Here is a 26,386-nt window from a genome sequence, read left to right as displayed (position 1 = left end):
ATTCCCCCATTCCTGATACCTTGGCACCTCAGGAGCAGCAGGATGAAGAGGGTGTCATGGATACGTCCTGACAACTGGAAGCCAGCCAGGGCCTTCAAGGTCCAGGCCTTTCAGAGGATGCCCACCAAGGGCATCACAGGCCAGGGGGCACGGTAGGCAGTTGGCCACCTCCAACTCCGATGAACAACCTGGAGAGACACTGAGACATAGTGGTTGGCCATGTAAAGTTAAGAAGTTGGAGCTGCACTAAGATGGCACAGGTGAAAGGAAACACTAGTTGGATAGAATATTTAGGCACTTTAAAGTCTCACGTTCACATGTTTTTATATTATCACTTATTTTGAAGGCACTTTTATTGGCACCAATAAATGTTATTTCACCCCACACCTGTGACTAATTTGTCTCTGATTAGTCCCTACCAGGACTGTACTTACCCTGACGATTGCCAGAGGGACCCTGCATGTTGATGTCAGTGGGGGAGGCCCCTCAATGCACTGCTACTGAGAAAATCAAGCCCTCAAAGAATTGGCTACAGCGGGTGGCATGCATTGGTAGCGACTTACAGCATCTGCCATGGCATTCCCAGAACCCAGGAGAGATTCCCCTCCCCCCCCCTCACCTCCTCCTCCACGCTACCCCACATGCCCAGGGCCCTGCATGGGGGTTTAGTGCTCACTTACCCACCACCCAGATGTGGGCCCAGGTGCCAGCGTGCATGTGGAGGTAGGAGTCAGACTAGTTTGCATCAGGGCATCATCACAATGGTGCATAAGGAGTTGTCATCACCCTCCTGCCTGCCACAGAAACTCGTTAACACAGTGGACCCAGGCCCACCACTCTGGTGTTACAATGTTGCAGGAGATTGTAGGATTGCACTGGGGGGGGGGGGGGCTGGGGGGGAATGGGACCCACATGCGGCAACACAGCCCCTAGTGATCAAAGCAGTGATTAGGGGCTCCCTCGCCGTTCTGGCATGCCTGACCCTTGCTGCCTCAGTCCTCCGGCACCTGGGTGGTGTTCCTCATCATCATCCTCCTCCTCCTCCTCCTCCTGTTGGGCAGCCTCCTCCCCAGCTCGGCTGGTCGACCTCCACGTCCTCCTCTTCCAAACGGTCTCCTCACTGCTGTGCCAGGTTGTGTAGGGCATTGCACGCCACCACAATGCGGGGTGATATCAGGGGGCTATATTTGAGGGCCCCGCCAGAGCAGTCCAGGCACCTGAACCATTTTGAGGAGCCCTATGCACCGCTCCATTATTGAACGGGTGGTAACGTGGGCCTCATTATACAGAGTCTCCACCTCAGTTTCAGGCCTCCACACAGGCTTCATCAGCCAAGTCCGAAGCGAGTACCCCATGTCCTCCATGAGCCATCCCTGCACCCTGGGCTCCTCCTCAATGACCTCTGGGACATTGGAATTACTCAATATAAAGCTGTCATGCACGCTGCCGGGGTGTCTGGCGCAGACATGCATGATGTTCAGCTGATGGTCACACACCAATTGCACATTTATTGAGTGGAAACCCTTTTTGTTCATGAATCTTTCTGGATTTTCCACCGGGGCCTTGATGGTGATGTGGGTGCAGTTTATAGTCCCTGGCACATTTGGCATCCTTGCGATGGCCACGAATCCTGCAGCCCGGGCTTCCTGCTGGGCCTGGTCCAGGTCAGATTTAATATACTGGCCAGCCCCGGCATACAGGGAATCCGTGACCTCCTTCACACACTTGTGGATGGATGAATGGGAAATGCCACAAAGGTCTCCACTGGTAGTCTGGAAGAACCTGGTGGCATTAAAGTTTAAGGCTGCCATCACTTTCAAGCCACCGGGAGTGGGTGACCCCCTGCCCTGAGGTGCCAGGTCCTGCAACAAATGGCACGGGTGTCGCATTGTCACCTTTCGGAGCTGAAGCCATCGGTGACATGCGATGTCTAACACTCGAGTGCAGAACTACCGGAGTCCCTGCTCCTTCCTTTTCCCGCCCTCCCCCGCCCCCCACCCCCTTGGGGCAAATGGCGTCCACATCCTGCCCTCGGCAGCCATCTCCCTCTACTTCTGTGAGTGGTAGGGCCTCGGCCTCCTCTGCCCACAATTCTTCCTCCTGCTCCTCCTCCTCAGCTCCAGCAGCAACCCAAAGAACAGCAAGATCGATCGGTTGCACTACAAAAACCCATCTTGTCAATCTGAAAATGGGTGTGGATTTGGGGAAGGGGAGAGACAGATGGAAAGGTTAAAGACCTCTGCTCGCCCCCAGCCCAGCAACACACACTCCCCATACCCCCCCAGCAACACACACTCCCCATAACCCCCCACAACCCCCCTAAACCACACACTCCCCATACACCCCCTCACAACACACACTCCCCATACCCCCCCACATATCCCAGAATGGCAAACACAGCCCCCCCCCAATCACAAACACACACCCAGAACCCATGCTGTAGTGGCCACAGACAGTGCTGCCTGACAAGCCCTGAAGCTACAGCACTGTCACTTCAGAGAGTTTCCAGCCCATCCCCCACCAGCAACAGTGCTTGCTGCTGTCAGCACTAGGACCCAAAGTCAGCACTAAGACCTGAGGTCACTGATCTGACCCGGGACTGTCAGGAAAGGCCGTAGTCGGACCCCATTAACAACAGCCACCACATCCCCAACACACTCGGAGGCCTCCCCCCGACCCGAAACGCAACATGGCTGCCACAAAACAAAACCACCCCCACCCCCCACCATTGTGATGAATGCAAAAAAATGCAAATTGATGTTTTGCCCACTTTGGGCAGGGTCCTGATAGTGCTGATTCTTTTTCTTAGTAAAATGGAAATGGGCGCGAAAACGGGTGCCATACCCGCCGGTCGCATCACTCCCAATTTTACAACTTTTTCCTGCTGCAAAACGGGCGCAATGAAGTCGTAAAATTCCACCCAATGTTTCTAAGAAACAGAGTTAACAGAGCGCTGAAGAAGTGATTTGATTTGATTTAAGTGGTCAGGGACAGGAGGGTGTGACTACAAATAAAATAAGTGTAGGGATCCAATGGTTAGCACACCTGAAAGTGTAATTTGATTTGATTTGATTTATTATTGTCACATGTATCAGTATCCAGTGAAAAGTATTGTTTCATGTGCTATACAAAGCATACCATTCATAGAGAAGGAAATGAGAGAGTGCAGAATGTAGTGTTACAGTCATAGCTACGGTGTAGAGAAAGATCAACTTAATACAAGGTAGGTCCATTCAAAAGTCTGATGGCAGCAGGGAAGAAGCTGTGCTTGAGTCAGTTGGTACGTGACCTCAGACTTTTGTATCTTTTTCCCGACGGAAGAAGGTGGAAGAGAGTATGCCTGAGGTGCCTTGATAATATTGGCTGCTGGGGAGGGGGGGTGGGTCGGCGGCACGGGGGATCGGGACTGTGGGGTGGGTTGGGATGGGCGGGGGGGGGTGGGGGGTGGTTGGGGCTGGGACCAGGAATGGTCAGGGGCCAGTAATTGGGCTTTGGGGGGGGGGGGGGGATGGGTCGGAGAGCCAGCATTGGGGCAGGCCAGCAATCGAACTAGCCAGCAAAGAGGGAGGCTGTCAGTGTGGGGCCATGCACCGGGTCTCGGCGCTGACAGATCAGCACATGCGCAGTGGCCCCGCTCAAAGCACTGATTTCAGCCTCTCCAGCAGGGAATAGGCCCCAACCCTGAAATTTGATGCTATTCACATTGGTGGCCTTTGCAGTGCACAGATTGTGGGAGATTCTTGTCTGAGCTCCCACTGAAAAAAATGAATTACTCCAGTTTTCATGTAAATTCAACACTTAGAATGGGCTGAATAATGTGCTGTAGTGCCAAGCGCAGCTTCCGCACCTGGAAGTCGGTGACCGTTCAACTTCCAGGTCCACTTCCGAAACGCGCTCGATGACGCGCTAATTGGGGCACTTGAATTTACAGGTTGGGTTTGTGGCCTTCATCCGACCCAATCAGCAGAGGTGGCATTCTTTTAGAACCTGAACAAGTTTTCCACATCTTTTTGCACAGGGAAGTTGTTTACTTGCTGCATTGTTCCCTCCAGAAGTGTCTGAGTTATTGGAGCAAAGGGAGAGGCAGGGGGAGAAGGGCCAAGCCTCAGGGCCTCTCCTGTGTGCGGTGTCCAACTGGCATGATCCAAGCCAGTGGGGAAAGGAGAAAGCTGAGCCAAACTCGTGCTGCCTGGGAGGAGGTAGCTGAGGCGGTCAGCAGTGATGGGTTGGTGAGGAGAACCTGGTCTCAATGTCACACGAGGTTCAATGACCTCATGAGGATAAGGGCAAGGCTTCAGTATAGAAACATAGAAAACTACAGCATAAAACAGGCCCTTTGGCCCCATAAGTTGTGCCGAGCATATCCCTACCTTTTAGGCCTACCTCTAACCCTCCATCCCATTAAGCCCCATGTACTCATCCAGGAGTGTCCAGGAGGCATCCAGGATGCCTCCACCATCAGTATGTGCAATTTTATACCAGTGTGCTTCAGGGTGCGGACAGAAAGGCAGGAGGAAAGTAAATTAGGCTGGAACTTTAATGCAGCATGATTCAATTAAGATTTAGTTATCAGCAAGAAAGTCAGTGTGCTCTTAAAGCTTTGGTCCGGTTGGAGTATGAGGTGCTGGCAGACTGCAGATAAGGCATGAGCAGAATACAGGCTGCCACTTATTTTTCTAATAAAGGATTGGCGACATGCCATTAAAAATGTGAAGTTGCTAATGAGTGCAGTCTTACATATCATTTCAGGAGAAGCAAGCCCACAATGTCCGAAAGTGAGGCCGGACTGCTGGGTGTGTTCCAAACCCAGTTCCCCCTTGCCCATTTGAAGGGGAGGTGTTGAACCTCAGTGTCACAGAATCATCCAGGACCATTGGCAGAGATGAGATGGTAAAAGACACAGATAGAACAGGGGAGAGAGCAAGTGGGAGGTGGATGGAGGTTTGGCATGATGCAATGAACCTAATTCAGACACAAATTCTGACAAACGTCATAATGAGAAGTTTCAGATGTTGGTAAAAGCATACATTGTGTCTGCATCGTCCCATCTCTCATGTTGGACATGAGCAATGCTGCAGAACTCAGTGAATTTGCACTGATGTGGCCAGGCCTGATGTCCACTGACCCCCTTACTTATGTCTCTCTTCCACGGTCCCTAATCCAGAAGCCGTGCTGCCATTTACATAGAAACATAGATAATAGGTGCAGGAGTAGACCATTCAGCTCTTCAAGCCTGCACCACCATTCAATATGATCATGATGTAGAGATGATCATGGTTGATCATACACTTACAGTATCTCACTCCCGCTTTCTCTCCATACTTTTTGATCCCTTTAGCCACAAGGGCCATGTACAGCTCTTTCTTGAAGATATCTAACAAATTGGCCCCAACAGCTTTCTGTGGTAGAGAATTCCACAGGTTCACAACTCTCTGAGTGAAGAAGTTTTTCCTCATCTCAGTCCTGAATGGCTTACCCCTTTACTCTTAGACTGTGACCCCTAGTTCTGGACTTCGAACCCTCAGAAGACGCAGAGTCTTATCCTCTCTCCCCATCCATATGCCATCGCAGCTGCTGGCACTTTGGCAGGGATTTGCGCGTTGGATCCATGACATGCACAGACTGGTGAGGGCACTTCACTTTGTACATGGAGCTGCCAGAGAGTGTGATACAACAGACCTTGGGGCAGTTAGGGGAGTGTCTGGGGTGATCCAGAGACTGATTCCAAGTCAGATGATGAACCTTTGAGTTGTCCGTAAGGCAGCAGATGCTGAATGTCCAACGCAACGTTTGTGAAGATTCAGTGGGTATACCAGAGGGGCTGCGTGCTCCGGCCATCCAGGTCATGTGCATTGCGATCATCCACTCTTCGGAGCACTGTCGGCAAAAGGTTGAGCACAGCAGAGCTACAGACATCAAGTGCCCCCAACACAGTTGAAGGAAATCTTCCCTGCGAGTCTGTTATACTGTGATACGACTGTCGCTCTCGATAGCATGAACTTTCTCTTGCATTGAGCCTCTGACATCTTCAGATCACTCAGTCTTTTCTGTGTACTCGAGGAGTTTCTGCATCTGTACTAAGAATGTATGACACATCTGTGGCCCTCAGAGTCTGGGTGCAACTCTCACTCTTTCATGCATCACCAGTGCACCCTGAACCTCCAACTCTGCCCTTCTTCCTCTCACTCTCCTCTTCACTGGAGGTTGTCTCCAATGCCCATTTCCCCCAGCTACTTCATAGCCCTGGATGATGGACAAGAACGTTCAGCAGAGCATTCAGCAGGTGGGTAAATGGCCTTTAGTTAATGTAAGTTTGAAATGGAAACTCTGCTCCTTGAAGGAAGTTACAGATCTCCGAACAGTTAAAATCACTCTCAGGATCAGCTGAAACTTTCAAACCCGCCCTAACAAGCTTGCTCGCAAAAAAAACAGGTACCCCACATGGTGTAAATCAGACTCGACAGGCTTATTATTACTGAAACACCATATTATAACAATCAGTTAGGCTGTTAACTACCTTAAATATTCACAAATGAAATTTAAATGACATTTAAATTTCCCAATATTCAACCCACCTGTCTGCTGTATTATATGAAACTGACATGTTGACATCGGGAGTGTGACCCAATGTCACCACATCCAATAATACGTCTCCAGAGGTCAGGAATGTTCCCAGTTTAGGAGTGTGTTGTTATTCAGCCCACATTCTGTTCCTTTCTAAGGCATGCACTTATGTAACTCCCCATTACGTAGTGGCTTTCATTTATTTATGACCCTAGTTTTAGAACATACTGAAGCTATACAGTAAGCAAAACAAAATGAACTACGTGTTAAATATTAGAAATAATTACTAGTAGTTAGTAAGGTAATAAGTTTAATTGTGAAGTTCTACTAGCTTGCATACACTATTAAAGCTTCAAGGATGGAGTTTATCACCACTATAAAAATGACTACCACCAGCCATTTGCTATCCTCAGTGCAGTACCATCATCATATAAAACAAAACTAGTCTCACTGTAAAAAGGCTTTCCTCTAGATTAGGTGGGATAAGTGTTCCCTGGAGCAATGCAGAAATTTGATTGATACAGGTCATTTTGAATTTGATATTCCATTTCAATCTCAATCATACCGTCCAGCAATGTAATCTTGAAGTAAAGTACCAAGGAGAATTGGAAAATAACATAATGTAAAGATACAACATTTAACGATTTATACTTTGTAAAGTCAGTGGATCGTCACTCCTGCTGATCAATAATTGGTCCTCAGTTAAAGTTTCATCCCAAGTGGATTGTTCTGGGACAGTATATTCCGTTCTCTCTTGCACCAAGTGCTTAAGAATCGTTGTAGACAAAAAGTGTGAATCCGTGTTTCCTTCTTCTACATCATCTGCAATATTAAATGTTCAGAATTATACTGAAGAGAATCTTAAAAAAATGTAAAATAATCATCAAGGGACTGTTGATTCTTGCAGCATACACTAAGATATGTTAATTCAATGGAAAAACACCTTCCATTTGGTGTATTTTGTAGTATTGCAATCTACTGCCTGCATCTAACAGGTTTGCAACCTCATTAACAATTCCCTTACTATCAATGACTCCATTGTGGATGAATCCATTGGCACTTCCGTACTAATAGAAATTTGATTAACAGATAGCCTTTCTCCTCCTTACTGAAGCCTACTCACCTGGCTTTACTTGCCATCAACTATCACAGAGCCATTGATATGAGTTGCACTGGACAGCTTGTTGTGAAAATTTACTATGTGATATTACTAATAGTACCGGCTAATTGTTTTCATCCCTCACATCAGCCATCCACCCGGGCCAGCCAGGAGGTCGATGGCCCTCCGTTGACACCGGAGCAGGCAACCATGGAAGATGTACTCACAGCACACCCTCTCAGAACCAAGAACCAACATAGAGACTGGCATGTGAGTGGGCAATAGCACATAGATTCAGTTGGTAGTGCACAGTCGAGAGGGCACACCACACTTGCTGGAGCAGAAGGTGGAGGCAGGGAGTGTCTATGTCACTGGCAGTGGGAGGACTATTGGAGACCAGTACCTGAACAGGCGCTGGAGTGTGGCGAATCAGGTATTTTCACCTCTTTGCAGTGTTAATGTAGGCCTACTTGTGACGCTAATAAACTTAAATTTCCTCATCTGAGGTAGCTGTACTGCCCTCAGCATCTTCCTGATCCAGTGGCTCCCCTCATTAAGAGGGTGAAATTGTGAAGACCACAGCGGACAATGACAATGAGCAACACTTTCCCTGGCAAATATCGCAGGGCACCCCCAGAATAGTCCAGGCATTGTCGGAACCTCATCTTCAGCAAGTCAATGATCCTCTCCACCACCATCCTTTTTTTGGGTGGCATGGTGGCAGAGTGGTTAGCACTTCTGCCTCACAGCGCCAGGGACCCGGGTTCAATTCCAGCCTTGGTCACTGTCTGGGTGGAATTTGCACATTCTCCCCGTGTCTGTGTGGGTTTCCTCCGGGTGCTCCGGTTTCCTCCCACAATCCAAAGATGTGTGGGTTAGATGGATTGGCCATGCTAAATTGCCCCTTGGTGTCAGGGGGATGAACAGGGGTTATGGGGATAGAACTTGGGTGGGATTGTTGTTGGTGCAGCTCAATGGGCCTTCTTCTGCACTGTAGGGATTCTATGGAAACACTGGCGCTACATACTTCCCATTTACTCCATTTGATGTGGGTTTGCTCAGTGTCAGGAAGGGAAAATACAGCCCTGATCATCTAAAGAACAAGTCTTCTCTTAGATATGATTCTAAATCTGTGAACATCTGGGCTGGAATTTTTCGACCGTTCATGTCCCACCGCTGCTGTGAGCAAGAATTTGGCAGTCAGCCAAATTGCCATTCACTGCAACAGGACCAGAAAACCCTGCTGGTCGTGAACGACCGGAAAATTCCCTCCTTGATGTTATTATTTGGATGATAAAGACTGTATCAGAAGTGGACAAATGTACCAGTCAGAAGTACAGCAAATGTGTGGGTATTCTTTAAAAAAAACAGAAGAATGAATACTTGGGCAGTGAACCTCTGCACACATTTCATGATTAGTATTGGACTAATGTCTCTTCCCTGCATGTGGAAGAAACTTTTTGCATGTTGAAGATTGATGAAAAATTGAGCTTTGCACCTATTTATACGCTGCTCTAAACATTCTATACAAGTTATATAATGAATGTCTCAAATGGATTCACAGGTTCTTCTGAAAAGCAAATCATGTCAATCACAACCAAACAAGTGCAGAAATGAATATTCATACATACCGTCATACGGAATTAATCTGAAGTAACCTGTACACTCTTGAGAGTTGTCCAGGATATTCTCTAAAGTGGTGTAGAACAATTTGGCCTGCTCGAGACGCTGTTCTTTACTAAAGGTTGCAGTGGCATCATTGGACATTTCAAACAGGGATCGCAGTGGTGTGGCGTATTCAAGGACACAATGATGAGGCTATGACAGGGAGCGGGATGGAGTATTAGTGTTATGGTTGAAGGTAAATTGAAGGAGCAAAAGATAATGAAATTGCTCTCTGTAGACAGTTTGTACTATAGTTTAAATAGCTGTACACTTGTTTATCTGAACTTTAATTTTTAGAACACACACTATCAAAAAATCTCGAACTGTCTTGAAACTGATCTTGTTGTGCAACTCCATAAAACACTGACCTTGAACATTTTATGAAATTCATTTCTAGAACACAAAAGATAATCTTCAGTCATTAAGAAATGCAAACTTTACCCTGTCCTTTTGATCATAAATGGTATAAATACTGTTCTTGTAACTTCTTTCTTTAATCCCAGCTTTGTCAATACGGAGTTCCGGTAGGTTTCCAAAGAATTCAATCCTATCGTCCACCTTTTCCAGTTTGTCATGAATCTTACAGCTGAATGGGATTAGAATGTACAACTTCCAATTTTCTTTGTAATCTGGTAGATTTTCAACAGAGCACTGGTATTTCTTTATTCCTTCTTCCAGATCTGATAAATGCAAAATACATTGTTAACTTAAACAGTAACCCAATATAAACAGTGTGAAGGAATTTTTGGAATTTTAACTTCAGCATTAAAGTGTAGTCTTCAATTTGACTATTTCACTTAAGTTTTACAACTACCATTAACAACACTGACATTAGTGCTATCCATGCAACATGCTTTTTTACTATTTTGATATATTGTTATTGCAGGTAAAGAGAAAGCATTTTAAATTCAGAGTAGCCTCCTAATAAAAATTTAACATGGCCTCGATGAGTAAATGCACTGCACGGTGTAGTGTAACAGTTCACAAATTCAGTACCTATTCAATCCTGAATTAACTGACTTCCCAAACAGATGAGATTTGGCTCGGTATCCTGATTGTGACTGCTGTACATTGCTTCCTAATAGAAAAATGTTTCTGAAATGTTGATTGAATTGGACTATAACAGTCTCCAGTTAAGCAGCCAGCTGAATGTTATTGCCAGGTTCACAACTCTAAAGTGGCCACTTTAATAAGCTCGAGGAGAACCTCTCATATGTCGAGGATTCAATTGCTTTCTTCGAAAACAGGAGGAAGGGGGAGTGAAGCATACTGAAGTGCCACTTATGTGCTGCTCCTTAAACTGCTAGATCATCTTCCTCTTAGATTAAAAGTTTGGTGATTGGCCCTAAAGGGGAACCATCTCCTGAACGACCATTGTTACTTCACAAAGCTCAAATGATCTTCCTCAATTCCTATGCCAGTTCAACATCTTAGTCAGAAATCCTGTAATGTCAGTTTAAGTAGCAAATAGGGAAGGGCCCACCTTGTTCATTTTTGCCTTCGATAAAGATGACTGGACTCCACACGATGTGGAGATGCCGGCGTTGGACTGGGGTAAACACAGTAAGAAGTTTAACAACACCAGGTTAAAGGCCGGTCAGCTTAACGTCTGTAGTAGGGAAAATGCTGGAATCCATTATTAAAGAGGAGATAGCAGGGCATCTGGATAGAAATGGTTCGATCAATCAGACGCAGCATGGATTCATGAGGGGAAAGTCGTGCTTGACGAACATGTTGGATTTTTATGAAGATGTGACTAGGGCGGTTGATGGAGGTGAACCGGTGGATGCGGTGTTTTTGGATTTCCAAAAGGCGTTTGATAAGGTGCCCCATAAAAGGCTGCTGAAGAAGATTAGGGCACACGGAGTTGGGGGTAGTGTGTTAAAGTGGATTGGGGACTGGCTATCCGACAGGAAGCAAAGAGTCAGAATAAATGGGTGTTTTTCCGGTTGGAGGAAGGTAACTAGTGGCGTGCCGCAGGGATCGGTACTCGGGCCGCAACTATTTACCATTTATATAGATGATCTGGAGGAGGGGACGGAGTGTAGGGTAACGAAGTTTGCAGACGACACAAAGATAAGTGGAAAAGTGAATCGTGTGGAGGACGGAGAAGATCTGCAGAGAGATTTGGACAGGCTGAGTGAGTGGGCGAGGATATGGCAAATGGAGTATAACGTTGATAAATGCGAGGTTATACACTTTGGAGGAAATAATAACAAATGGGATTACTATCTCAATGGAAACAAATTAAAACATGCTACCGTGCAAAGGGACCTGGGGGTCCTTGTGCATGAGACGCAAAAGCCCAGTCTGCAGGTACAACAGGTGATCAAGAAGGCAAATGGGATGTTGGCCTATATTGCGAGGGGGATAGAATATAAAAGCAGGGATGTCTTGATGCACCTGTACAGGGCATTGGTGAGGCCGCAGCTGGAATACTGTGTGCAGTATTGGTCCCCTTATATGAGGAAGGATATATTGGCATTGGAGGGAGTGCAGAGAAGGTTCACCAGGTTGATACCGGAGATGAGGGGTTTGGATTATGAGGAGAGGCTGAGGAGATTGGGTTTGTACTCGTTGGAGTTTAGAAGGATGAGGGGGGATCTTATGGAGACTTATAAGATGATGCGGGGGCTGGATAGGGTGGAGGCGGAGAGATTCTTTCCACTTAGTAAGGAAGTTAAAACTAGAGGACACAGCCTCAAAATAAAGGGGGGTCGGTTTAAGACAGAGTTGAGGAGGAACTTCTTCTCCCAGAGGGTGGTGAATCTCTGGAATTCTCTGCCCACTGAGGTTGTGGAGGCTACCTCGCTGAATATGTTTAAAGCGCGGATGGATGGATTCCTGATCGGTAAGGGAATTAAGGGTTATGGGGATCAGGCGGGTAAGTGGTACTGATCCACGTCAGATCAGCCATGATCTTATTGAATGGCGGGGCAGGCTCGAGGGGCTAGATGGCCTACTCCTGCTCCTATTTCTTATGTTCTTATGTTCTTAAAGTCCAACAGGTTTATTTGGTAGCAAAAGCCACACAAGCTTTCGGAGCTTCAAGCCCCTTCTTCAGGGGCTGACGAGGGGGCTTGGAGCTCCGAAAGCTTGTGTGGCTTTTGCTACCAAATAAACCTGTTGGACTTTAACCTGGTGTTGTTAAACTTCTTACTGTGGACTCCACACCTCATTATAGATTTGGATGCAAGGCAATGCGAGAATGACGACATTTTACATCATGGCAGCATTTAGCCTAATGTGGTGCCAAGGAAACTTGGTAAAAGCAAACCCAATGGAGATGGTCTGGAGTCATACCTGACACAAAGGAAGATAGTTGTGGTTGATGGATCCAATCATCCCAGCTCCTGGAAATTTCTGCAAGGGTTCTTCAGGACTGTAACCTACACCCAAATATATTCAGCTGCTTCATGAATGACCTTCCCTCCAGCAGGATGTCAGAAGTGTGGCTGTTCACTGATGATTGTGAAGTGCTCAGTTCAATTCTTAATAATCAGGTAATGAAGCAGTCCAATCCAGGTCTGGGTTAACAAGTGGAATGTAACTTGGCACCACAAAAGTAGCTAATGACCATCAACAATAAATGAACACTCAGTGACCTTCCCTTGATATTCAATGGTATTAATGTTGCAAAGTTCCCCACTGTCAATATGCCAGGGGTGGGCAGGTGGGGGTCACCACTGACCAGAAATGACTAAAGCAGGTTAGAAACTTGGGGAGAAAATACACACTTCCTTACACCACAAGTCTGTCCACAACTAACTACCATGACACATGTCAGAAGTGTGATGGAGCATTCCCCATTTGTCCGGAATAGCGCATCTGCATTAATAGTTATGAAGCTCAGCAGCCTTCAGGACTAAGCATTCTATTTGATCAGCTCTTCCTCTGTTAATCGAACACTAACTAATACTTATATAGTGCTTTACACATACTGAACTTCCATCCTCTCCACAACTGGTGTACGCTGGTTGCAGTGTGTACTATCTTCTGGATGCGTTTCAGGGATCATGGTGTTCCGAAAAATTCAACCCAATGTATCAGTCTACTAGTCCACCAGCCACATAGAACATAGAATGGAACATAGAATCTCTACAGTGCAGAAGGAGGCTATTTAGCCCATCAAACCCACACCATCAACAATCCCACCAAGGCGTTATCCCTGTAACCCCACACATTTACCTTGCTGATCCCCCTGACACTAAGTGGCAATTTACCATGGCCAATCCACTTAACCCGCACATTTTTGGACTGTGGAAGGAAACCGGAACACCCGGAGGAAACCCATGCAGACATGGGGAGAATGTGCAAACTCTACACAGACAGTGATCTGAGGTCAAAATTGAACCAAGGTCCCTGGTGCTATGAGGCAGCAGTGCTAACCACTGTGCCACTATGCCGCCACATGGAGAACTGAAAGAAATGCACTTTGCCATGGAGAAGCTCCAGCATTATGATCTAAAGTGTGATCATTTCTAACTTGTGACAGACGTAACACAAGCTTTGAACCATCTAATTAATACCTTGATTCTGATTTACTTTTTGCATTTTGTGCCAACTGTGGTAATATCCAGTTCTTCATCTCAGTTGCTGGGTGGGATGGGGCAGGCGGGTGTTATGGTGAGATAGTGGGTGAGGGAGGGTGGGAGGGGGTGGTAGTTGGGAGTGGTGTTCAATAATAATCTCCTCAATAAAATGAAGGAAGTAGAAAGTGAACCTCGGATCTTCCAGTTCGATTGCCCTCCTGGAGTTCTGGCTCCTCCTAGTGGCCGGCAGCGGGAGCGCAATGGAGGTGCTCATGAATCACATCCAGCTGCATGAGCAGACTCCAAGCAGTCTACCAGATTTGCCGCAGTCCAAATCGGCGACAAATGGATCCCAAAATTATTTTTAAAAATAGGATATGGGACAAATGGCTAAATTACAGGATGATCCTATAAAAATGGAGAAGTTGGTCACCTTGGCCTGTATATCCTTCCTAAGTGAACTGCTCACAGTGCACTGGGTGTGGTCTAACCAGGGCAATGCACAGCTGAAACATGACTTTGATCTGCTCATATTCTAGTCTCTAGATATTAAGGTCTGAGACAAAGTCCCATCTTCTCATTGAGGATACCCTCCATTGTGTGGTGTGACACTACCACCATGCAGAATGGAATAGATTTCCAACGGATTTAGCAACTCAAGACTGGACATCCATGAGGTGCTGTGGGCCATCAGCAGCAGCAGAATTGTATCCAACCACAATCTGTAACCTCATGGCCCGGCATATCCCTCACTCCACCTTTTAAGGGGTGCCTTGATAAATACACGAACAGGATGGGAATAGAGGGATATGGCCCCCGGAAGAGTAGAGGGTTTTAGTTCAGTCAGGCAGCATGGTCGGTGCAGGCTTGGAGGGCCGGAAGGCCTGTTCCTGTGCTGTAATTTTCTTTGTTCTTTGTTCATTACTGAAATTCAAAGATTCCTCGGGCTGAAGCAGCTGAAGGTGGTTGGGCCCAGGATATTACTTTGAGGGACTCCTGCAGTGATGTCCTGGGACTGAAATGATTGATCGAGCCAGGGGATCAACCCTGATTCAATGAAGAGTGCAGGACGGCAAGCCAGGAGCAACACCAGACATATCGAGAAATGAGGTGTCAACCTAGTGAAGCTACCAAACAGGACCACCTGTGTGTCAAGCAGCATGAGCAGCAAGTAATAGACAGAGCTAAGGAATTCCACAACCAATGGATCAGATCTAAGCTCTGCAGTCCTGCCACAGTTGGCCGTGAATGGTAGCGGACAATTAAACAACTCACTGGAGGAGGAGGCTCCACAAATATTCCCATCCCCAATGATGGAGCAGCCCAGCACATCAGCACAAAAGATCAGGTTGAAGCATTCGCTACGATTTTCAATCAGAAGTGCCGAGTGAATGATTCATCTTGGTCGTCCTGGAGGTCCCCAGCATAGCAGAAGTCAATCTTCAGCCAATTCGATTCACTCCACGTGATATCAAGAAGCAACTGAAGGCACTGGATACTGAAAGGGCAATGGGCCCTGACAATATTCCAGCAATAGTACCGAAGAACTGTGCTCCAGAACATGTCACACTCCGAGCCAAGCTGTTTCAGTATAGCTACTACCTGGCATCTACCTGGCAATGTAGAAAATTGTCCAGGTATATCCTGGATACAAGAAACAGGACAAATCCAATCAATTATCACCCTATCAGTCTATTCTCGATCAAGAATAAAGTGATGGAAGGAGTCATCAACAGTGCTATCAAGCAGCACTTGCTTAACAAGAATCTGCTCATTAAAGCTCAATTTGGGTTCCACCAGCGCCACTCAGCTCCTGACCTCATTACAGTATTGGTTCAAAAATGGACAAAAGAGCTGAATGCCAGAAGTGAGGTGAGAGTGACTGGCCTTGATGTCAAGGCAGCATTTGACCAAGTATGGCATCAAGCAGCCCTAGCAACACTGGAGCCAATGGGAATCAGGGGCAAAGTCTCCGCTGGGTGGAATGATACCTAGCATAAATGACGATAGTTATGGTTGCTGGAGGTCAATCATTTCAGTCCCATGACATCTCTGCAGGAGTCCCTCAGGGGAGTGTCCTGGGCCCAACCACTTTCAGCTGCTTCATCAATGACCTTCCTTCCATCATAAGGTCAGAAGTGGGGATGTTCACTGATGATTTCACAACATTGAGCACCATTCGCAACTCCTCAGATACTGAAGCATTCAATGCCCATATGCAGCAAGACCTGGACAACATTTAGGTTTGGACTAATAAGTGGCAAATTACACACGCACCACACAAATGCCAGAGAATGACATATCTAACAAGAGAATCCAACCATCTCCCTTTGACATTCAATGGCATTACTGCTGCTGAATCCTCCATTATCAACATCCTGGGGATTACCATTGACCAGAAACTGAACTGGATTGGCTATACAAATACTATGGCTAGCAGCGCAGATCAGAAGCTGGGCATGCTGTGGACAGTAACTCACTTCCTGACTTCTCAAAGTCTGTCCACCATCTGCAAGGCACAAGTCAGGAGTGTGGTGGAATACTCTCCACTGTCTGGATAAGTGCAGCTCCAACAATACTTAAGTAGCTGGACACCATCCAGGACAAAGCAGCCCGCTTGATTGATACCCCATCCAACACCTTCAACATCCACTCACTACCACTAACACACAGTGGCAGCAGTGTGTTCAATCCACAAGATGCACTGTAGCCACTCACCAAGGCTCCTTCAACAGCACCTTCCAAACTTGCACCAATCCTACCTGGGCAGCAGATGCATTAGAACATTAACACGTGCAGGCTCCCTCCAAGCCACACACCACTCTGATTTGGATCTATAATCACTGTTCCTTCACTGCCGCTGACTTCTGGAAACCTCCCCCTAACATAACTATGGGAGTATCAATATCGCGCGGTCTGCAGCAGTTCAAAAAGGCAGCTCACCCTCACCTTCTCAAGGACAATCAGGAACGGGCATTAAAAAGGCTGTCTTAACCAGAGACACCCACATCCAATGAACAAATAAAAAAAGTTGGTTGACCATCCCGAGGAATCTTTGAAGTTCAGTAATGAACAAAGAACAAAGAAAATTACAGTATAGGAACAGGCCCTTCGGCCCTCCAAGCCTGCACTGACCATGCCACCTGACTGAACTAAAACCTCCTACTCTTCCGAGGACCATATCCCTGTATTTCCATCCTATTCATATATTTGTCAAGGCGCCCCTTAAAAGTCACTATCATATCCGCTTCCACTACCTCCCCCGGCAGCAAGTTCCAGGCACCCACCACCCTCTGTATAAAAAACTTGCCTCGTACATCTCCTTTAAACCTTGTGCCTCGCATCTTGCCCCTCGCACCTATGCCTCCTAGTAATTGACTCTTCCATCCTGGGAAAAAGCTTCTGAGTATCCACTCTGTCCATGCCTCTCATAATCTTGTAGACTTCTATCAGGTCGCCCCTCAACCTCTGTCGTTTCAGTGAGAACAAACCAAGTTTCTCCAACCTCTCCTCAGAGCTATTGCATATCAGGCAACATCCTGGTAAATCTTTTCTGTACCCTCTCCAAAGCCTCCACATTCTTCTGGTAGTGCGGCGACCAGAATTGAACACTATATTCCAAGTGCAGCCTAACCAAGTTTCTATAAGGCTACAACACGACTTGCCAATTTTTAAACTCAATGCCCCAGCCAATGAAGGCAAGCATGCCGTATGCCTTCTTGACTACCTTCTCCACTTGCGTTGCCACTTTCAGTGACCTGTGAAATGTTCTTGGGTTGTGAAAACTCTTTGATTACCTTTGTTTTTTGTGGGTCGACTGTTATTCCAGAGGATTGTACAATGTAACAAACTCAATATGAGGCCTGCATCTTGCAAGACTGTTCAGACTGCTATATCCCTGCAACCATACCCTTTTCTCATGGACAGATATGCAAATATGCTGTCCGTATGACATATCGCTCCTTCCGTGCCTTTTAGGGTTTGATGCATTGTTCTCTGAAAAACTGCAGGAGCGGATGCAATTCTGAGTGGTAATCTATTAAAGCAATAACAACCAAATAGTGTTATAAAATGATCAGCAATCTGGATACTTTGTCCAGAGGGAACTGCCAAAGTCCACTGCTTGCATCCAATTTGGTGAATAGAGGACTCTAGGCTAGTTTGGCAAGACTTTCATCCACTGAGCCCATCAGATGGATTTCACTGATTCTACTGATCTGTTTAAGTGAGTTGAATCCATGTGGGATCTAATTGAACCATTTGGCTTTGGGAGTGTGACCATCCTTGAACACCATTTTGTTGACTTGGCTATTAGTGAGATAACCTCTTACTGAATCATGTTCTCAATTTCACCCTTGACTTTGTCCGAGAGCGGGTGAGAGAGTTTCCGCAGTGTGAAAGGCTAAATTGGTTTAGCGTGAGCTCTTGAAGCAATATGGCGCTTCAGCTTTCCTGAGCTGTAAATAATCTTGAAAAATCATTCCTGAATGTACTGCTGTAATGCTAATCAGTAACTGCATCAACTTAGACTAACTTCAATTTTAATCTTCCTCTCTCTGCTAAGTGAGAAAGATTTTTCCTGACTTAGCAGGGGGCAGCATGGTAGCACAGTGGTTAGCACTGCTGCCTTACAGTGCCAGGGACCTGGGTTCGATTCTGGCCTCGGGAGACTGTCTGTGAGGAGTCCGCATGCTCTCCCCGTGTCTGCGTGAGTTTCCTCCGGTGCTCTGGTTTCCTCCCACAGTCCAAAGATATATGGGTTAGGTTGCTAGGCCATGCTAAATTGCCCCTTAGTGTCAGGGGGATTAGCAGGGTAAATACCTGAGGTTACGGGGATAGAGCCTGGGTGGGATTGCTGTCAGGGCAGGCTTGTTTGGCCGAAGGGAGGAAGTGGTCGAGCGAGGGAACCGTGGTTTACTAAAGAAGTTGAATCTCTTGTGAAGAGGAAGAAGGAGACTTATGTAAAGATGAGACGTGAAGGCTCAGTTAGGGCACTTGAGAGTTATAAGTTAGCCAGGAAGGACCTAAAGAGAGAGCTAAGAAGAGCCAGGAGGAGACATCAGAAATCTTTGGCAGGTAGGATCAAGGAAAACCCTAAAGCTTTCTATAGGTACGTCAGGAATAAAAGAATGACTAGGGTAAGATTAGGGCCAGTCAAGGACAGTAGTGGGAAGTTAAGCGTGGAGTCCGAAGAGATAGGAGAGGCGCTAAATTAATATTTTTCGTCAGTATTCACACAGGAAAAAGACAATGTTGTTGAGGAGAATACTGAGATACAGGCTATTAGACTAGACGGGATTGAGGTTAATAAGGCGGAGGTGTTAGCAATTCTGGAAAGTGTGAAAATAATAAGTCCCGTGAGCCGGATGGGATTTATCCTAGGATTCTCTGGGAGGCTAGGGAGGAGATTGCAGAGCCTTTGGCTTTGATCTTTATGTCGTCATTGTCTACAGGATTAGTGCCAGAAGACTGGAGGATAGCAAATGTTGTCCCCTTGTTCAAGAAGGGGAGTAGAGACAACCTTGGTAATTATAGACCAGTGAGCCTTACTTCTGTTGTGGGTAAAGTTTTGGAAAGGATTATAAGAGACAGGATTTATAATCATCTAGAAAGGAATAATTTGATTAGGGATAGTCAATACGGTTTTGTGAAGGGTAGGTCGTGCCTCACAAACCTTATTGAGTTCTTTGAGAAGGTGACCAAAGAGTTGGATAAGGGTAAAGCAGTTGATGTGGTGTATATGGATTTCAGTAAAGCGCTTGATAAAGTTCCCCACGGTAGGCTATTGCAGAAAATACGGAGGCATGGGATTGAGGGTGATTTAGCGGTTTGGATCAGAAATTGGCTAGCTGTAAGAAGACAGAGGGTGGTGGTTGATGGGAAATGTTCATCCTGGAGTTCAGTTACTAGTGGTGTACCGCAAGGATCTGTTTTGGGTATGACCTGGATCAGGACGTAGAAAGATGGGTTAGTAAATTTGCGGATGACACTAAAGTCAGTGGAGTTGTGGACAGTGCGGAAGATTACAGAGGAACATAGATAAGCTGCAGAGTTGGGCGGAGAGGTGGCAAATGGAGTTTAATGCGGAAAAATGTGAGGTGATTCACTTTGGAAGGAGTAACAGGAATACAGAGTACTGGGCTAATGGTAAGATACTTGGTAGTGTGGATGAGCAGAGAGATCTCGGTGTTCATGTGCATAGATCCCTGAAAGTTGGCACCCAGGTTGATAGGGTTGTTAAGGAGGCGTACGGTGTGTTAGCTTTTATTGGTAGAGGGATTGAGTTTCGGAGCCATGAGGTCATGTTGCAGCTGTACAAAACTCTGGTGCGGCCGCACTTGGAGTATTGCGTATAGTTCTGGTCGCCGCATTATAGGAAGGATGTGGAAGCATTGGAAAGGGTGCAGAGGAGATTTACCAAGATGGTGCCTGGTATGGTGGGAAGGTCTCATGAGGAAAGGCTGAGGGATTTGAGGCTGTTTTTGTTAGAGAGAAGAAGGTTAAGAGGTGACTTAATAGAGGCATACAAGATGATCAGAGGATTAGATATAGTGGACAGTGAGAGCCTTTTTCCTCGGATGGTGATGGCTAGCATGAGGGGACATAGCTTTAAATTGTGTGGTGATAGATATTGGACAGATGTCAGAGGTAGGTTCTTTACTCAGAGAGTAGTAAGGGCATGGAATGCCCTGCCTGCAAAAGTAGTGGACTCGCCAACATTAAGGGCATTTAAATGGGCATCGGATAAACATATGGATGATATTGGAATAGTGTAGGTTAGATGGGCTTTAGATTGGTTTCACAGGTCGACGCAACAGAGGGCCGAAGGGCCTGTATTGCGCTGTAATGTTCTATGTTCTATGAATGGCCTCCTTCTGTACTGTAGGGATTCTATGATTCTTGATTCTGTATGGCATACAGAGGTTCAATATTTTTTTCCATCTTTGTACTTTAATTTTGCCATGTGTTGGCACATGACTTCCACCTGAATCTTGTAACTTGACAGATGAAGGCTGTAGTGTAATGTACTTAAGCCACATTATATCAAAGGATAAGACAGAAATCCCTGTCCTTGTATCTAATTTAAATGCTGTGGGCTGTCCATCCACTTCAAATTTAATATTCAACAATTTATTTTCTGTTTCATTTTCTTCCCGTAGGCAAGTTATTTTCTTTCTCTGTGGTTCTTCCACTTCTTGTATGCGGTTTGGCTTTAATATGTTTACTTTCCTATTGCAGAATGTGTTTTAGATCAGCAGACAATTAAAAAATTTCCTATTCTTCCACAGTTGTGGCATTCTGCTCCTACTTCTAGGCCTATAGTGTGTTAGCTTTTATTAACAGGGGGTTGGAGTTTAAGAGCCGTGGGGTTATGCTGCAACTGTACAGGACCTTGGTGAGACCACATTTGGAATATTGTGTGCAGTTTTGGTCACCTCACTATAAGAAGGATGTGGAAGCGCTGGAAAGAGTGCAGAGGAGATTTACCAGGATGCTGCCTGGTTTGGAGGGTAGGTCTTATGAGGAAAGGTTAAGGGAGCTAGGGCTGTTCTCTCTGGAGCAGAGGAGGCTGAGGGGAGACTTAATAGAGGTTTATAAAATGATGAAGGGGATAGATAGAGTGAACGTTCAAAGACTATTTCCTCGGGTGGATGGAGCTATTACAAGGGGGCATAACTATAGAGTTCGTGGTGGGAGATATAGAAAGGATATCAGAGGTAGGTTCTTTATGCAGAGAGTGGTTGGGGTGTGGAATGGACTGCCTGCAGTGATAGTGGAGTCAGACACTTTAGGAACATTTAAGCGGTTATTGGATAGGCACATGGAGCACACCAGGATGATAGGGAGTGGGATAGCTTGATCTTGGTTTCAGATAAAGCTCGGCACAACATCGTGGGCCGAAGGGCCTGTTCTGTGCTGTACTGTTCTAGGTTCAATTTTCTGGGCACTATTCTTGCTTGTGAAGGTTTTGCCTGCCACATTGAGAGCAGTTCAAGATGGCAATTGGAGTGCTTTTTTGTGGACTTCTGTTTGAGTGCACTTTTAGGTGGTACGGTGGCACAGTGGTTAGCACTGCTGCCTCACAGCGCCAGGGACCCGGGTCACTGTCTGTGCGGAGTCTGCACATTCCCCCCGTGTCTGCGTGAGTTTCCTCCGGGTGCTCCGGTTTCCTCCCACAGTCCAAAGATGAGCAGGTTAGGTGGATTGGCCATGCTAAATTGCCCCTTAGTGTCAGGGGGACTAGCTAGAGTAAGTACATGGGGTTGCGGGAGTAGGGTCTGGGTGGGATTGTGGTCGATGCAGACTCAATAGGCCAAATGGCCTCCTTCTGCATTGTAGGATTTTATGACTCTATAATTCCCTCTTCTGGCCTATTTACTGAATGGCCTCACTCATTAGTTTCCATGAGATCTGTTGTTCACACCACGCTCCCTCTGTTCTGAGGTTGGAGCATTTATCAGCCAGCCAAATCTCCTTTCACTGCAATGGGATGGGAAAATCCCGCTGGCATGAACGGTGATAAGATTCCGGCCCTCATCTTTCCTGCTACCAAACACTCTATTTTGCTTTCTGAGCTCACAATTTGTACTGCCTTGATTAGAATTGAATTTTGTCTTCTCTTGCAAGAGATCTGATAAAACCTCATCTGAAACCCCAACTACTATTCGATCACAAATCAACTCATCCCTCAATATTCCATTCTTGTAATTTTCTGCAAACCCGTGCAGAACTTTGCTTTCCCCTGTTCAATTTTTCTTTCTGTGACTAAATGTTTGCGAATGCTGAAATATGAGTCAAATGTTTGCAGGAGATCTTTGTAAGAGGTTGAAGCCTCATTGACTTCCTGCCTTGCTATGACATTGTCAGCAATAGCTCCAGTTGCACAGAGCAATATTCTGACCTGATTCTTTTGATCTTTTTCGTGCAAACCAGAAGCATTCTATATCTGGAAAATCTCTTTCTCCTGTTGTCCCAGTACTGAGTTGGTTGTGAGCCCTCAACGTCCCGGTATGGTTCTAGGAGTGGTAGCAAGGATTCTATGCTTATACCAAGTCCTGGAGTAACTGCTGCTTCAGCGGTATTGTTTGTTGATTCCGGTCTGTTCTTACTGCAGCCTGGATCTGGGTCTGTGTCTCAGCTTTCATCTACTGCACCCGTGATACTCTGACTTTTGGATGAGTCCAGAACCTGTGCCTTTTGTCTGTCTTTTGAGGACCGCTTGACTTACCAGACCAGTAGCTGCTACTTGGAGTTTTTCTGGGTAATTTACATGCTGTCTGCTATCACCATGTTCTGTTGTGTGTTCGGGGTCTAGATAGGGTTCTTCGGGATTTGACTTTCCTCAAGTGAGTTGCTTGAGACTATCATTTATCAAAACCACAACTTTTTATATACAGCTACAGTATACTTCTTAAGATCTTTGCATCAGATCGCAACTTCTCCTTCCTCGAGATCTCTGTTACTCCATCATGTGGTGTAACATCATCATTACAAGAGCATCATGTCCTTCTGATGTTAACTCTTTACTCACAGCAGCCCCAACTTTCCTTGGACTTCAGCTGTTTTTACCATTTGGTTCTAAAAAAACAAGGTTCATTAATTTAATCCAAAATTGTGTAGTGAACTTGAGAAATCTTTATGCACTGCCCCGCTGCCATGCACAGATAGTCAGTGTGGTCATGGTTAAATCCTGTTGCACTGAGGCTTGCCCTTAATAGCTACTCCACAGTCAGGCATCAGGGAATCCAGCTCTTTATTCTGTCTATTCGCTCCACACTCCAAACGTAGGCTGCCCACTCTGGGCTCACTCCACACCTGAGGTCACATGATCCGCTTCCTTAAAGGGGCTATGCCCCAACATACATTACAGTCACAGGTCACATTAGCAGCTGACCCTGGGATGCTTCTGCATGTGTGGGACAGTACTTCATGTGAATCAAGCACCTCTGTGTCCTCTAATTTCTTGGGCCCCTCTTCCTCCACCTGTTCTGCTGTTACAAACATTTGTTCTATGTTTTTTAGCAGATGACTTCACATTTGCCTACACTGAAACCTATGTGGTGTAGTTTTGCCCATATATTTATCATTAACGTTTTGTAACTGTTTGTTTCCATCTGCACTGCCTAAAATGTTGCCTAATTTTGTGACATCAGTAAATTTGGACACGTGGCGTTCTATTCCATCACCTAGGTCAGGGTTTCCAAAACGTTTTGAGCTGCTAGTGACCTCTCAAGAGCATCAGGAAACCTCAAGCATTCTCATAATGTCGATGCCCCTTTTTTGTCACAAAATAGGTGTGGACAGAGAAATCAAATGTAAACAAGTCTTTTCTAACTATATGCATATATTAATCTAGTAATAAGTTAAACGTTATCCGATTAAAAATACATAAGCCTTACTCTTGGTCATTTTTAATGGGAGGAATGATGCTGGAAAGCTGATTTGAATATTGGACACAAGCATCTTTCCCTCACAGAGACACTCATGTCTCTCTCTCTCGCTCACATTCAGACACGCTCACATCCCTCACTCCCATGCCCACATTCTCTCTCTCACACAGACACATATCCTCACACACACAGGCACACACATATCCTCACACACACATATCCTCTCACACACACAAACACACACATATCCTCACACACACACACAAATGCACACATATCCTCACACACACACACAAACACATCCACATCTTCACACACAAACATCCTCACACACAAACACATCCACATCTTCACACACAAACATCCTCACACACACACACAAACACATCCACATTTTCACACACAAACATCCTCACACACACACACAAACACATCCACATCTTCACACACAAACATCCTCACACACACAAAAACACACTCATAACCTCACACACACACTCACCTCTTTCTGAGGGACGAACCCCCCATCCCTCGCCCAAGGCCCGAACTCCCCCTCCTTTCCTAAGACCCGAACCCCCTCCCCCTCCAATTCCTTTCCCGAGGCCAAAACAAGCCCCCCGTACTCTTGTCCTGAAGCCCAAACCACTCTCTTCATTCGTTTCTCGAGGTCCAAACCCCACTCGCTCCTTGCATAATACACAAAACCCAACACACTCGCTTCCTTTTTGAAGCCAGAACCTCACTTGCTCCTTTCCCCAGGCCTGAACCCCACTTGCTCCTTTCCGGAGGCCTGAACCCCACTCAATCACTTCCAAAGACCCCACCAACGCTGCCTGGAGGCCACGCACAACCTCTTGTCACCACCACCACCCAGGCCCTGGCCAAGTTATCTCCTTAGTAAGAAGTCTCACAACACCAGGTTAAAGTCCAACAGGTTTAGTTTGTAGAAACTTGATGTCTGTGTCGATATGCGCGATCTTCTTGGAGATCCTCTCCACTTGGAGCCGGCAGTTTGTGGCGCCGACGCCACAAACTGCCGGGTCCAAGTGGAGAGGATCTCCAAGAAGATCGCGCATATCGACACAGACATCAAGTTTCTACAAATAAACCTGTTGGACTTTAACCTGGTGTTGTGAGACTTCTTACTGTGCTTACCCCAGTCCAACGCCGGCATCTCCACATCAAGTTATCTCCTGCCAGCTCCTGCTTCACCTCGGTCTCACTTTTGGCCACAGGCTATTCTATCCAGCAACAACAAGATGGATTAAATCAAATGGGACAATCAGAGCAAGAGCTCTTGAAGCACTGGATTCTGAGAAGCTGACTAGTTTACCGGTCACGTGGTAACTTTCAGCTTGACAGACCACCTGAAGACACTTCACGGACCCCCAGGGGTCCGTGGACCCCAGTTTGGAAACCCCTGATCTAAATCATTAGTAAATACAGTGAATAGTTGAGGCCCCAACACAGATCCTCACCAGACACTTTTAGTCACACCCTGCCGATTAGAGTGCCTGCTATTTTGGGAACTCTCTAGCTCCTGCACTCAGCCCCTTTTTCTTAATCAGGTCAATAATTTGCCCTCACTTTCACGAGTATCAAAATTAGCAAATAGCATATTATGAGGGACCTTATCAAATGCCTGCCAAAGTCAATACAAATAACATCCATTCAGATTTACTTATTCACTATTTCCTTGAAGGTTCTTGTATCATAAATGCGTTTACCTTCACTGCCAATGATAATTGTTTGGAATGCTCTATCTGATGCTGACAAAATAGAATTCATTTAGTCAGAACTTGAGAAGACCTCATTCACTGCTCCTCTGTCATAAAGGTAAAGTTGCCATATTCCCAGATGACTATAGGCTGCTCTCCCCCTCAAAGGGGGAGATGCTGACTGGTGGTGATTAAACCTGAGACAAGGGGCAATGTTGAGAAGGCAGGCCTTCAGAATAACCTCAGCTGCTATGGGAACTGAACCCACACTTTGGCATCACTCTGCATCACTAACCAGCTGTCCAGCCATCTGAGCTAGACTAACCTCTTCGGTACACTGATGGTCAGTGTGGTCACAGGTCACAATGGTAGAGAACTCTTGCACAACAACTGCGATAGTATTTGTTGTGAATCAAG

The 26,386-nt window shown here is 46.1% G+C and overlaps 1 protein-coding gene across 3 annotated transcripts in view; it reads right to left on the bottom strand.

Annotated features, from left to right (window-relative positions):
* Positions 1-4,453: 4,453 nt before the first annotated feature.
* The window catches only part of sting1 (stimulator of interferon response cGAMP interactor 1), a 39,608-nt gene continuing 17,675 nt past the window's right edge, over positions 4,454-26,386 (bottom strand). For all 3 annotated transcript variants that reach the window (XM_078231027.1, XM_078231028.1, XM_078231026.1), the window contains exons 5-7: positions 9,770-10,008; positions 9,295-9,481; positions 4,454-7,386 (exon numbers count right to left, since the gene is read on the bottom strand). In XM_078231027.1, the coding sequence (XP_078087153.1) occupies positions 7,202-7,386; positions 9,295-9,481; positions 9,770-10,008 (611 nt within the window). In that variant the 3' untranslated portion in view covers positions 4,454-7,201. The remainder of the gene's footprint in view (positions 7,387-9,294; positions 9,482-9,769; positions 10,009-26,386) is intronic.

The sequence above is a fragment of the Mustelus asterias genome, chromosome 16 (assembly GCF_964213995.1).
Source record: "Mustelus asterias chromosome 16, sMusAst1.hap1.1, whole genome shotgun sequence".
NCBI lineage: Eukaryota > Metazoa > Chordata > Chondrichthyes > Carcharhiniformes > Triakidae > Mustelus > Mustelus asterias.
Note: the sequence above shows the minus strand (reverse complement) of the source record. Positions and strands in the feature narration are given on the sequence as shown.